The sequence below is a fragment of the Adelges cooleyi genome, unplaced genomic scaffold, assembly GCF_023614345.1.
Source record: "Adelges cooleyi isolate 19-005CV unplaced genomic scaffold, UGA_ACOO_1.1 ACOO_flye_CR_arks_rails_tigmint_CR_PRNA_30, whole genome shotgun sequence".
In the NCBI taxonomy this organism is placed as follows: Eukaryota; Metazoa; Arthropoda; class Insecta; order Hemiptera; family Adelgidae; genus Adelges; species Adelges cooleyi.
In genome coordinates, this window is record NW_026095971.1 from 1215622 (window position 1) to 1230337 (window position 14716).

The 14716-nt window shown below is 31.2% G+C and overlaps 1 protein-coding gene across 1 annotated transcript in view; it reads right to left on the reverse strand.

Annotated features, from left to right (window-relative positions):
- LOC126839294 (neuroligin-4, X-linked) overlaps positions 1–14716 on the reverse strand; it is a 227393-nt gene that overhangs the window by 60815 nt on the left and 151862 nt on the right. Inside the window, exon 3 of the mRNA XM_050574524.1 lies at positions 7332–7529. Within this exon, the coding sequence (XP_050430481.1) occupies positions 7332–7529 (198 nt within the window). The remainder of the gene's footprint in view (positions 1–7331; positions 7530–14716) is intronic.

The window sequence follows — 14716 nt, forward strand, 5'->3', positions numbered from 1 at the left end:
CCGAATGGATCGATTCGACTTTATTGCCAATCCGAATGTGGCGCCCGGAAAATAACCATTATCGTTTTCTTCATAGGAAGGAAAAAAATGTATACTCAGTTTTTTGCAAAGGCCTTGTCTGTAATAGCAGATTAGCAGCATCGTAACACCGTAAAGCTGTATAGATGTTGACAGATCAATAACAGACGACGATGTACTCCGTGGGTTCTAGCGTGCAACAGTAGTAATACTACAAATAAACATTCGGATACAAATAAATGTACAACTAATTAATGTAATACGCCGACCACCATGACACTTTTGTGTCATCCAGCATCAAACTGTTAAAACCAAAACAGATTACTGCGGTACAATCGTTGGAATAGCATTACACTGCCGATAGTAGTAATCCTTTACGATATCCGACAAATTGTTTTCACACAATATTCTTGGGGCTAGTTGACCGAGAAAAAAAAATGACTCACTAGAATGGAGCACACCCACAGTCTTAACTATTAAATAAAGAACAATATTTGTTCTTCTTCTTCGAGATGATGATAAAATCGCTTAATTTTCGACGTTTATTTTTAATAATTTGTATAGAAATATTATTTTGAGCCACTGTATACATAACCAAAACCTAGTCATAGCACGTTTTTTAATTTTGAAAATTCTAATCTAAACTTAAAATGAAAAAATCAAATAACCGTGCAGACGAAAAACAAATTTATCTTGGCATCGAAGCTAAAAAGAAATAAAAAATGGTGCAAACAAAAACCCAAACCTTTTCAGTTCTGCGTAAAAGCCAATATTTTAATAACACAAATTTGTTTCAATATTATTTTGATATATATTATAATTAATTAACCTTGAAAGTTTTTTTCGTTTTCATAATATACTTTTTAATTGCTAAACTAACTATGAAAATTACTCTAATTTTTAAAATTAGTGTATAGTGTGTTAATGCCTAAATAGAAAACTGTAAACATAATCCCGACAAAAGTTAATACATTTCAAAGTTGATAATTAATAATTAATCAATGGTCATGATGGCATAGTATTTCTGTATTTATAGCCTTTGCCATGTCACTGAAGCTATTTATTTAAAAAAAAAATAATACCTCTATACTTAGAAATGTTAACATATAAGTATTTTCTTGCTTGCTGCGTTTAAAAATTTTTATTTAAAAGTGCCAAAGACAGTTTAATCCTTAAACCAAACATACATTTTTTTGTCAACAAAATTGCATGGATCCACTTGGCAAGACTTAATTCTTTAATTTATAAACGTAACATAATATTAATATTAAATTAATTAATTAATAATACTTAGCCTATTCGACTTTTACGAAAGTATAGCATTGCATTTTGTTTGCCTATGACATAACGAAAACCCTGACATTTTCTCACAAACAATTTTTTTTACTAATTTACTCGATATATGATTGTGTCTGAAAACCATTATTTTATAAACATTTTATTACTTCTAAGAAATCAACATATCAAAATAAATATAATCCATTTGGATTTTATGTCGTTCTTATTTATTGTAACAGAACCAAATCTCATTAACATACAAGATGTACATAATAAAACAGCAACTTCATTATATCTTAGCAATTTATCATCGTAAGTAGTAAGGATATATACACTTAATTTTAATATTTTAATTTCATGCATAAACGAGGGGCAGAAATACAAACGTACGCTTTTGGAATGCTAAGCAAAGTTTGCTTTTAATGAAATAGTATAATTTCGCATAAGTCTTAATAGCAAAAGCAAATATTAGTTTGGGATTCTTTTTGAAACATTTAGATAGACACTGACGTTTAAATAAATATGGGCTGTAATAAAAAAAACCCATAGAGTTAAATTTTCCTTAAAACATTTTTGAGTAAAACAACTTATTTAGTTTGTGCTAGCAGCGTTCAAACGGTTGTAGTAATTTCTTTGTTCGCAAAATTGATTTTTGTAAATCATTAAAAATGTTTAAATATATTTTTACTTATTTTAACAATATACCAACGTACCTATATTTTGTTCAAAGCATTATTGTTAAATTTAAAAGTGTTACTTTTTAATAATAGCGCACAATTTAATAAAAACTTTAGCAATAAGAATCATTTAGTATCACTATTAATATTGTCTCTATTTATACTACCCTTAACGTTTTACAATTTGGCAATGTTATTAAATACATAAATAGATTTTACTAAATACAGACAACACGCATAGTAGAGTTGAGTTACTTGCTGGTGACTAGTTTGTGTAAAGAATTTTTATCGTAAAATACAATAAACAAACTGAATATATTTTTAGGCCCCATAAAAAGATAAAATTAATTAATCGTTAATATTCGAAAAGCATCTCGATTAAACGTTTTAATGTATACATTCATTTATTATTACTTAGGAATTCTACATTGAAAATCGTCAGTCGCATTCCGGCTCGCTGTTTTCTTTTAATTAATTAAACAATGACAAGTTGTCCACCTTTACAAGGTTTTTGTTTCCCCTCCTTTTTTTCATTCTTTGTTATAAATCTTAATTAATGGAATTCCTATTGCGTTAATTATCCGATCGAATAGAAGAAAACGATTATTTTTCTCGGTTATAAATCACTCAGAACCGCGGTGAATTTTTTTCGACGTGGAAAACCTACAATCACCAATCGTAGAACAATAATCATTTAGGGATTGCCATTCTAATTATAGCGGCTATTCTATCTTTAGATTATTTGCAATTTTTTCGGGTTTCTATAGCTGTTTTGTAAAGCGAAACATTTTGTGTTATCACATAAGTGTAGTGTGCGCACAATGGGTGGCCGAACTTTGAACGTTTTACCACACACATAACATTAAGTTTATATTACATTGTCATCTTTCAAAAGACTTTTGAGCGACCGGCCGTCTTCTATTGTTCTTTCTTCGCTGCTCAGTCTTAGCAACAACTTAAATGAATATAATGACTCAGGATGTTAAGACATGTATGCTAATCTGGGTCGATGCCGTTACAAAATAGTCCACGTCGAGATTAATGGCGCAAAAGTTGCTATTAAACGGCCGCCGTCCGCCGCAAGAGACAATGTATGTTTGCGGTTAACTTTTGATTCACTAAGAAGCTGAGTCATGTGGTGTTTTTCTGGTACCGGATTTTCTAATTTATTTTCATTTCCCTTTAAGTCCCGACACGCTAGCAAAATAATTACCCGTGTTTCTTATACAATATACACTCCAAAATGTACTATGTGCTACAAATTAAACAAAACCGCGTGTAAGTATAGCGCTAAACAAATGAATAAAATCGTTTTAACCAAAACGAAATAATTTTCATCCGAATTTACATAATATGACGAAGTAAAGTGTTTTTTTTCAATTAGACTCTCGAGATGTTGAGCGCCACGGTGTCTGAGGTGTTTTAACAAGATATTTTGGTACAGATAAAAATAAATAACTAAAAATTAAATTAACTTAATTTTTTTTAAAAACATTTTTATAGTTATAAATGGTACGTGTTTATAGTTACAACAAATATATCTAAAATTTAGATAGATAATTGTATCTACTATCCACACGTCTACTCTGTGATGTAAAAAAATGTCTGATGTTTTATTTATTATTTACAAGACACTCGTAATGTCATTATTATCGAAAATAATATCAAATTTCAGATTTCGTTGTAATATGTTTTGATATATTAGTGTATATAAAAAGAATGTATTTAAAAACAAGGATCCGAATATAGTTCCGGACCAAATTTGCATTTTATTTCATTACTAAATGATATCTGCTTGTTCTACAGAGAATAATTCTATCTGTTGTGTGAAACGATTGTCTAAATATGAAAAACATTTAATTTCGGGGGAAAAAAATATTTTTTTAGTTTTCGAGTAAAATGGTATTTTTTTCCGAACCCTCGCTTAAAAATCAGTTACACCCCGCATAACGACTGTACTTATTGACTAAGTATAATTTTCTACTTGATGTTTTAAAAATTACAAGCATCAAGTAAAAACTCCAATAAAATTAAAATCTCTTCATCATGCCGAGTATGAAAGGAATTAAGCGATTACGTCGGACCATTTTTTATTTTATTTTACAGAGGTTCTCGTTTAAGGTTTAATTATAAATCAACGCTGATGACTGCGGATATTAGAATTTTTTTCAGATTGTTTTTTTTTAATGCACGCTACCCACCGACCGCTTGTTTAAGGATTAAAGCACAGTCATGTATGGTTCAATTCTTTTATTTATTATTTTTTCTGACCGCACTCGTATGTTAATACATTACATTTTTTTTTTGTAAACCGGAACCCCGGTCTTTAAAGACCCATTTGATGCGTTTTAATAGAATCCCAAGTATACGATGAGCAAAAGGAAATTGAAGTGAGAGTAAGTTTAAATTTAAATCCGCTGTTTATTAGTTTTTGGCTTCGATGCATTGCTGAGAAGGTATTGTTTTAGAAATTATGTGTTTTAATTTTTGTGTCATGACTTCTAAGTCGCTGAACCGATTTCTTCTAAAAAAGTTCACCCCTTCCCCTACCGAGTAAAAAAAAACCTGAAAATTGTTTCATGTACTTCAACTTAAAATTACTGCGTATTCAAACTATTTAAAAAATAGTGAAATCAATTCTAAATTTATATGGAAGGTTCTTAAGATAAACGTAGACAAACCAAATAACCCCTAGAAGGAGTGTAAACTTTTTCTTTATTTATATTTTTCAAGTAGAGTTTTAAGACTTAAGGTCTGAAAATTAGATTGAACGAAGATAAAGCAATTACGATCTTGATGATTGATACGATACGATTGATTCGTATCAAAGCGCTTATTTGAAAGTGATTTAATTATTTTCAGTTGTAATAATTCCTGCAGACCCGTGACCTCCCCTTCCAATATGATCCGTCCTCACTATGCTCCAACCCCACTGTACTAATCCGTACACTGACCACCGACGGGTACTACAAGATGCTTTTATAATCTAAAAATGATTCTCCTGTCAACCTATATCCTGTCTGGCGATATTAAATTACGTCTTGTTACTTATACAGTACGTGCTTTCGGTCTCGCTGGTGTATTTTAGGCCAAGAACTGCCGCGATAAAAAGGTCGGGCGCAGCACGTATCATCGGTTTAAGTGCTGACAGTTAAGCGACTTGACCGTCAAATGAGAGCTGTTTTATAAGGTGTCGCGGCGGTCTTGAAGGTGACGGCGGCGATTGTAGCTCACAAATCAATTTCGTACAAAATAAACAACCCCTAAACGCCGGCCGTCTGTTCAATTAGATCCGATCTGTCGACTGACCGGCAAAACAATTACAAAAGCTCATTAACGGCCAATTCGATGATAAACCGTATGTCAACTTGACGTTGTCAAGTTAAATTTGCGTTACACTTACATAGATGTCAATAGCGCCAGTTAATTTCAAATCTATTGTCACAAAAGCACATCGGCTACTACTGTAGTGATGCAGTGTAGTCATGATATCCGATTAGTTGTGCCCTTAATTATTGTCGGAAATATTCAAGCTCAACATTTATACTTATAAAATAATAACCACAAAAATGGGTTTGATTTTTCGTAATCAAATTTTAGTATTCTCATTTCAATTCCGTGTTGGATAGTTAAAATAATTTTTACAAATTTCACTAGCGAATTAATTTTTTTAACTTTCTCAATGCTAAAAAAACATGCGGTTCAATATACAAAAATGGGATTAAAAATGATTAAAACAATAAAATACAAAATGTAATTTAAGATTATTCGTTTTCATGTCAGTACACGTATCAAGGCAATTTTTAACAACCCAATCCATTCATTAAATTATAACGATTTGATTATTAACGGTACAACAATTTAATAGAAAAAAAAAATCTATATTATCGTTGGTGATTTATTACCAACCCTATTACAAACATTTTTTTTTGTAAAAACCCATTTTAATAAATACAGAAGAACTGAAAAAAGAAAATGTGTCGTTGGGCTATTTCGGAAAGTGGATAGCTAAAAACACAATAATTTTAAAAATCAAAGGCAAAATAATAATTGTTTAAAACAGAAATGTTGTGTATCGGTCAATGCGAGCCGAGGGGAATTGATTTTAGGTACTCGCATTCAGCAAAAACAATGAAGTGGAAAAAAAAAAAAATGTATAAGAACAGGAAGAATTCTAAGGAAAACAAAAGAGAACGACATGGTTAGGCCGCCGCCGCCGCCGCCGACAATAAATCTATGCCGGCATTTTACGGTCGGTTGGACTGGATCGACCCTATATGTACTCAGGCTCTGCTTACGAATTCATATCACACCGTCTTGGCCCGAGAAAGGCTAAAACCTTTATGTCTTTATAGGAGTTTATTCCGCAAAATCTAGTGGCGAATAGCGAGTCTGCCGTGAAAGAGAGAGATGGGGGGGGGGGGGGGGGTTGTGGTAATAAACGACCCGATAAAAGCGTTCTCGCAGCTTTTGGTCGAAAAAAATTAATTATTGTTAGTGAGTGTATCGGTGTGCCGTTCGCGACTCAATGATTGTGCTTTTTAGTTGTTCCACAAACCCCTTACACTACCCGTGTCGTTGTCGTGAACAAACGAAAATGGCAAACGTTGCAATCCGACCTACAAGTCATACATCACTGCGATACCGCTGTAGGCCGCGAATTTCAAAAACCAGATCCCTGGCCGGTGATTGCAACTGTATTTAATCGGTTTCCGTCGGATTTCTAAAGAGACCGCGATAAAAACTTTTTTTCGACTTGATGGATTCGAACGATGTTAAACCGATTCGGTAGCGATCGCCCTTTTCCGTCAGGCACTTTCACAAAAACGTTTGAATAAAATTACATTTTTAATACATTATGAAAACATGACGCTATTCTCAATTTTTTGACGTCCAACAAATAATATTTATCGACGTTTTTTGGAAAACAACTGTATTGCGAATTACCTAAGTGAATACATAACGTATGTATAAGTTCCTTTGAGTTGTACGAGTGCGACCGTAATATTATGCACATATTCTCTGTATTTTAGTTTAATCTTTCTTTTTAATTTTGGAACACAGGCGTTGCGTTATTGACATTTTTTTTCATAACTGTATACATGCGTATGTGTACATTATTCGGCGAACGAGTAAAGTCAAGTTATTATCGAGCAAAACTTTGGCACTCTAGCTCTATTCTGCCCGTCATCGTTTGTCTATCCAGTTCCACATGCCTTTATTTAATTGTCTTTCTTCTTCCTTTTAATATTGCCCAGCTATTTCAACTGAATAGAATTTTATTTTACACAATCCGCGTTAAGACTACGCTTACTAATGTTTTCTACAATTAGTGAATTATAAACAAACAATGCTCACCGTCCGGTACAGCCGACGAAGCCATTAGGAATCCAACGCACGCAGCTCCGGTGCCGTGTCCCATCAATGTGACATTCGTCGGGTCGCCGCCGAACACGGCAATGTTCTCCTGTATCCAGTGTAGAGCTGCTATTTGGTCCATTAGCCCGTAGTTGGACGGCGATTTGAGATGCTGATTAGAATTGAGATTGAGAAAACCTGAAATCGACAAGAGCCGCGTTAGTATATTACTATGCGGCGGTGATAATAGTGATAGTCGAGAGATAAACGAACACACACACGCACACACACATACATCATTGATTTACAGTTAACCAAGGCGAGTGTAAATCTGGAAGGCGTTCGTGTACGTGCTGTGTGCATTAAGGTGGGAGAAGGGGAGGAGAGTCTTTCCCCGGTAAAGTGTCGGTTGTGGCGACGGAGAGACGAGGGGGTGGGCGAAGACGTTTGTTTCTCGTTGAGCTCTTTTAGCTGTTTTTCCCACCGCATCCGCACGTTCTTAACAGGACGGATGTGACGTTCAGGTGGAAAGGGGCGCACGTAATCCACAACAATAAATGCTTCTCGAAATCCGAGTGCGTAAAGTGGGTTACCGCCGAGACGGTATCGCCGAGCAGCAAGTGACGAGTGAAATGGTCGCGGATGGCTGAAATAAAATTTCTCCAATTTTATCAGCGCCGCGTGTCTGTGGTGACGAGGCGATGCGGATAATGTCGAAATAGGATTCGGCGTTATTGATTTATTTACAGGCACAAAGTACAGGATACTGTTTATGATGACACTAAAGAAATAGAATATCCTTTTTGAACACAGCCCGCATAACTGTTTTACAAGTTATCCCGTCATTAAACGGGAGTGTGTTTAATTTGGAGCGGTACATTTTTAATTATTTCACGAGCGTGGAGCCAACATTTAGACTATTCCAGTTTAATTATTTAAAAAAAAAGTTACTACGATAAATGTCAGGTTGTGCATGCAATACTGTTTCGAGAATATAATTTGATTTATTTTATCATCTACTAAATGTTGTTTTAATATTAAAACTAAGCGTTGTCTAAAAACAAGTTGTTTTAAAAGTTATTTTATTCACTCTTTTATGATTATTAATTATTTTAGAACTAATTTAAAATGATTTCCTATTTTAATCTACGTTTGGTACATTAACATCGTAATTATCCAAAACGTAATTATTTTCATCAGCTTAGGTGGAATCATCCCACTTAAAATTTAACAAAATGATTCTACTTTACAAAATATTGTAATGCGTTGTATTACTCTCTGTTGAGTAACACTAAATACAAATATTTAGTATTTATAGTATCTTTTTTCACTTAAATAAAATAATAGCTAAAAAAATTATACGATTATGATAATATTAATTTTCATTATTGTTTAAAAATAAAATACAATAAATTTCCAGTAAAGCATAAAAATATTTAATATAAACTATTTATCAATTTAATGAGTACTTAATTTTGTTCTAAACCATGAGGTTAACATTATTTTGTATTCTTAGAGAGAAGATAATGTAACATGAGATAATTTATTAGATAATTCATTAGCCACCCTCGTATTCTACTCATTCCAAATATTATTTAACCTGGATAATATTGAGTTATAAAAATAGAAAATTGATTTGTTAAACTTTGTTAATGAAAATAAAATTAACTCGTGTTTATATTACAACCTACCAATGCGTAAAAAGTTTAATAGGTTTTTCATACAATCACAATTTTGTTTATATTTACATACCTTCTATCAGAGTTTGTGCGTAATAAATCAATCTCGTTCGTTGACACAAGAACATGCAGAACCTAGCAGTAAGAAAAAGTTTGTACAGATAGTAGAAGTGGGTCAAAAGGTATCTGATAGGGCAAACGTTGCGAAAAGAACATTTTTCATTTCCTTTGAACCCGAAATCGTGACAAGAGTCCATGGGACCGAATGGGTATTAGAAGTGAAAAAACACATCTGCAGCTGTTAATGGACACAGAATGATTTTTTAAATGTATGCATGTGACTGGTTAGGCCAACGCAACGTAAGGAAAAGAGTTAAAATATAATATAAACATAAGAAATATATAACAAGACCAATCTTATTGATTTGGTAATTAATCACTTTGCAAATTTTAGTGGATAAGCTTTACAATTACCTGAGCTCTGTTAATACAATATAATTGTCTTGTAGATTTAATTTATAATTTTAATGACGGAATGTTAACCTGAATACCGAACATTATAAAATAAATAATATAAATAGATTTAACAAAAAATGGCGTGAGGCTTAAGTTGTTGGTAAACTTTACAAAGAAATCAACCTAATGGACGAGTAAAGCGACTAAAAATAATACCGAAAAAGTTTTTAAGAAAAGAGAGAGAGAGAAATGAGAAGGAAGCTCTATAAACAAAGATACTTCGTTATCATAAATCTTTGAGTTCCGGAACAAATGTCTGCGAGAATAGGAAGTAAGACGATAAACTGAAACATAGACGGCAAGAATAATAATAAATACAAATGTAAACACAAGTATATATGTTTATAAATGTATAAAATATGTATTTGTTTTATCGATCAATAAGGTTCTTTTTTCATTCCATCAAAAAATTATTATTGAAAATATTTCAACTTTTTTTACGTCATTAAAAAATATAAATCTTTATAAAGTTGTTAAAGCAGAAGTAATTAGAAAACGGAAGTGCTTACTTAACTAAAAAAAAAAAAAAATTATTAAATGGGAATTAAAGACATCTCTTTTTTTAAGTATAAAAAATGAACGTTAGTTCTGTAATATTAATTAAATTCAATCTAAAATAAATAATTTATCAACCTATTACAGATTATGTTTTATTGTAATAAAAGCGAAATTTCGTTTGAAATTCAAATGAAATGTTAATATTCAAAAACGGACATTACCTACAACTACACCGGAATATGCATAATTAACGCATTCATCAGCAATATTTTGCATGGTTATTACAAAATGTTACCCTAATCTACATAGAAATAATGCATGTATTAAAATGACAAATATGGTTTATAAAACCCATTTCACTTATTGTTATAATTTGAAGATTATATTCGACAGTCAGACTTGGTGAGACGTATGTTGATAATATTACTAATTTTGTAAAATACTGTATTGTGCTTAACCATAGACGTAGCCTCAACGGAAAACACGCTATATTGCATAAAATACAATGTAATACGCTTAAATAGGTATTTATTATGTGTTAAACCAGATTGAAAATAATTAAAAACTGTTCTGACATTAATAATAATGTTTGAAAATAAAACGTGTTGTACTATACATGCTTAATTGTTTGTTAATTTATAGTTTTGATCTAAAACAATTTGTTTGAAACCATAAAATTGAATTTATTTTAACAAAACATAGATTTCTCGCTTAATCCCACCGAAATTGAGAGGATCGTGTTCCACCTGAGCAGCAGATAACAAAGCATTACTTTAAACCTTACTTTCGGTGGATAATAAGACTTATCTATAACCGAGACACCATAACGTTATGTAAGATCGATGGGTCCGTTCTGATACAACACATATCCATTTTAAACGCCCTATGAAGTTTCTTTATGCTTTCATTAGAGTTTAAAAGGAAATGGAAAAGTGTTCAAAATTGGCCATTCTTTGTTTTCTAGTTATATAATTAATAAATATCTTCAAAACACTATCCTTAATCATTTCTTACCAGCTTTTTTTACCAGTTACTAGAAAAAAAAAACACCGGATAAATAAATAATGTTTATACATTCTATAATAATATTATAAATAATTTTTAGAAAACAAATTAATATTTTATGACTAAATCAACGATTGTGTATGAATTCATTTTTATTATAACATACTAGGTATAAACCATTTTGCCTATGTCTTACGGTTTTTATCGTTACCCTAATTCAATAATAATATTATATTTTATCGTTATTATAAAGCGAATGGCAATATTATACATTTATGTTTGCATATTTTATTATTCACCCAAACGAAAAAAACACACAATAACGTAATAACGATTGATATTTCAAGTTGAATAAATAGTCAAATGCAGATGTTGTATTGACGGCAGACGATAATATCGATTTGCATGCTTTCTGGTAATATATTTTTTTAATAATATCCAGATAACTTGTTTCAGCAGGACTTCGCGATAAAACAGTATGACTGTACTAAAAATTATTATGATTTGTTATTATTATTTTTGTGAAAACTACACATTAGTAGGAGAGATGGTAGAATATGATAAAATATTACTATTTCAAGCAGACCGATTATAAACGTCATTGAATTCTTATATTTTGTTGAAAATGTATTGCTGAACGAAAAGTTTAATGAATTTGTTGTTCTGGACCAATGGGAAGGGTAAAAGGAAACCGACGTATGGAATTGCAAATAATTTTCTTGCGCTCCGTCGCCGAAACGAATGAAAACGATCTTCTTTTTCACCTAAACAGTGTCATCTCTCGGGGGACGGTAGAACGCGCTTTGCAGAAATGGGATATTGCAGACCGTATATATATGGTGCTCCAGATTAGGTCCTATTAGAGAAAAAAAAGAAAGACGAAAAAAAGAAAAACGGAAAAAGCAATTACTCGTAACAAGAAATGGACGGCCAAGCTTAAGCGGATAAATCAATGACAAACGCCCAATAACTGTTTGGAGGTGACTGGCGATTATTTTTACTTTCAATAGATCACAGTTACCATCAACTAATAAAACGATAGGTAGCTTGGCTGTAGTATGATTATGTATGTCAGTTATCATTTCCAAGCATACACTATGTATATTCTAAATACCTAATTGATTTATATTGATCGGTAATTACTATTTGTACACAATCAATTTTGCTTACGATTGTTTTACAATAAAAACGCTAAAGAGTCTAGCCAATAAAACATATTCTTGACTATAAGAAATAAAAAATAGTATGCTATATTACACTCATAACGACTACTGTATACTACCTATACGGATGTGATGAGCAAATCAGTCGGCTAAAGATGCACATAATTTCAGTTATATATTTTTAAAAAAAACCTATCCAGGCAGCGTAAGTATATTGAACTAATTTTTCCTAAGAATAATCATCTGGATCAATAACATGCAAAAGTACAAAAATGATTATGATAAAATGAAAAAATAGCTTTTAAGTTATTTCATTGTTAGACGGATTCAGCAGAAAAACTCTAAATTGGTATACTTTAAATATTATTTATGCGAATATTAATGTAATTTTTCAATTTTTATCTAAACGGAGGCACAATATAAATGAACGGTACATGAACATAAAAACGTCGGTAAGTTTTACGTGGCATTCAAAGCACGTCCGGTCTTTTGAGAGGGGTGGATTTTATTATTTCTCAAAATGAGAGTCGAATGCCATTACATAACAATGAGCGTTAGGCCTATTTAAAAATGATACTAAAGTGTCTCAAAAGTTGTATACCTACTATTCAAGTATGTATGGAATTCAACGTTGATGATTCAAGTCGATGCGCCTAATGAATTACTTTTAGAATATTAATGTATTTAATTGAAATAATACTCTGTCGTCTCTCTACACGACAATATAAAAATAGGCATGTAATGAAACTCATACAAAGTTACAGCCCAAGGCGACTGATCGTGTATATTTTAAGATCTTTAAGTATAAACCATTTACAAATCCACGTATTCGGTGATTTTATTTCAGAGCACATTACATGGAAAGTTGAGAGAAATGTTGATGTTTTAATTAAATTGTACTGCATTATTACACGCATGACTTTCAATTAATTTAAAACGTCAAAGTAGATGCCCCATTAAGTTTACTTATTAGTGCTGTATCGTTCAAACCCTCCTCTTTCTTGTAATATTATACATACATTTTTATCATAGTCTTTTGGTTTAAATTATGCATATTGTGTTTCTAGTATTAAACTGTTAACGAAAAACTGTTATTAATAAGTAAAAGAAATGAAAAAGGAAGTACAAATTTCAACAATTTATATTTTTATCTTACAGAGAAAAAATAAAATACAGAATACATTTATACTAAGTAATTATTCGATGTTCAATAAATTAATCTTTGGAATTTAAATATTAATTTAGATAATAATTATTGGAACGCGTTTGGTTTCGGTTACTTTGTTTTCAGGAAAAGTATTACAAATTTAAAATAAAATTTGAACAAATACAATTATGTAAAACATTGGACGTCGCTAGATTGTACAACAGAAGAAACATAATACTACATATATATTATATTCATACACGGCCTGAGGACGTTATAATTAATACGACACGTTAGAATATATCTTTATATTATTTATTGTACTCGAATAAAGGGAACTATCCCACCTACTAAAAAAAACACTATCACACTTAATGTTTTTGCACAAAGAAGTAATTTAAATAATATACAATGGATTCGTAGGCTATGGATGTAGAACAATATAAAGATGCTATTATAATAATTAAAGGTAGTAGAAATTCGAAACAACACCGCACTGTTTCAAAAAACAAGTTTTATCATCCCACCCACCAATAATCATCTTTTTCTTCGTCTCATCCCATTCAAAGAAATTTCTCTTTCCATAACATCCTTCCTTTTCTTCTGCGGTTTTCCTTTATCTTTAAACTTCATACATTCACTAGAAATCTCTCTTACCCTGTTAACTATTTATTTTTCTTACCTTCCTTTAAGCCATCTATTTCTTAACTTTGGTGTCAATTCCAAACTTTCTCATTACATATTTATCCAATCAGCTACATTTAATTTTCTTTTGTCTCTTTTGTTTAATTCCAAACACTCACCGATTTCCTTACTACAGTTCTATACAAATTATCATTTTTCTCTAAATGGAACCTTATTGTCTAATAATCATTTTACCACCTCATCCAACCACACTTAATAAATATTTTCCCTTTTTACCTGTTACTTCCATTTTAATGAAAAATCATAATATACTCGTATTGTAATAACACTGTAAAATAATGCATCAATTTTAAGGACAATTATCGATGAAACTAAACTGGATATCTGATTATGTTAAGTGTTATGTACAGTGTACACTGGAATAGAACTGCTAAACTTGACTAAAATGTTAAATGAATTTATCTGCAAAATTCAGATATGGTCTGAATTGATTTAGTAATTTTGATTATTTCAACATGAAAAAAATAAAAATATGCTATAAAGTTAAAATTTTAAGAATAAATACACACACAAGAAAACACAGGTAACATTATTAATTCGTCAATTGTTTGTAATTACATAATACTAAAACAATCCTGAAATCAGTTTTGAAATCACCAGATAGAGTAGTAATAAAAAGGGGCTTTACCGCCCATTGTATACAAATTCTAGTTCAACCTTATATATTGTTTA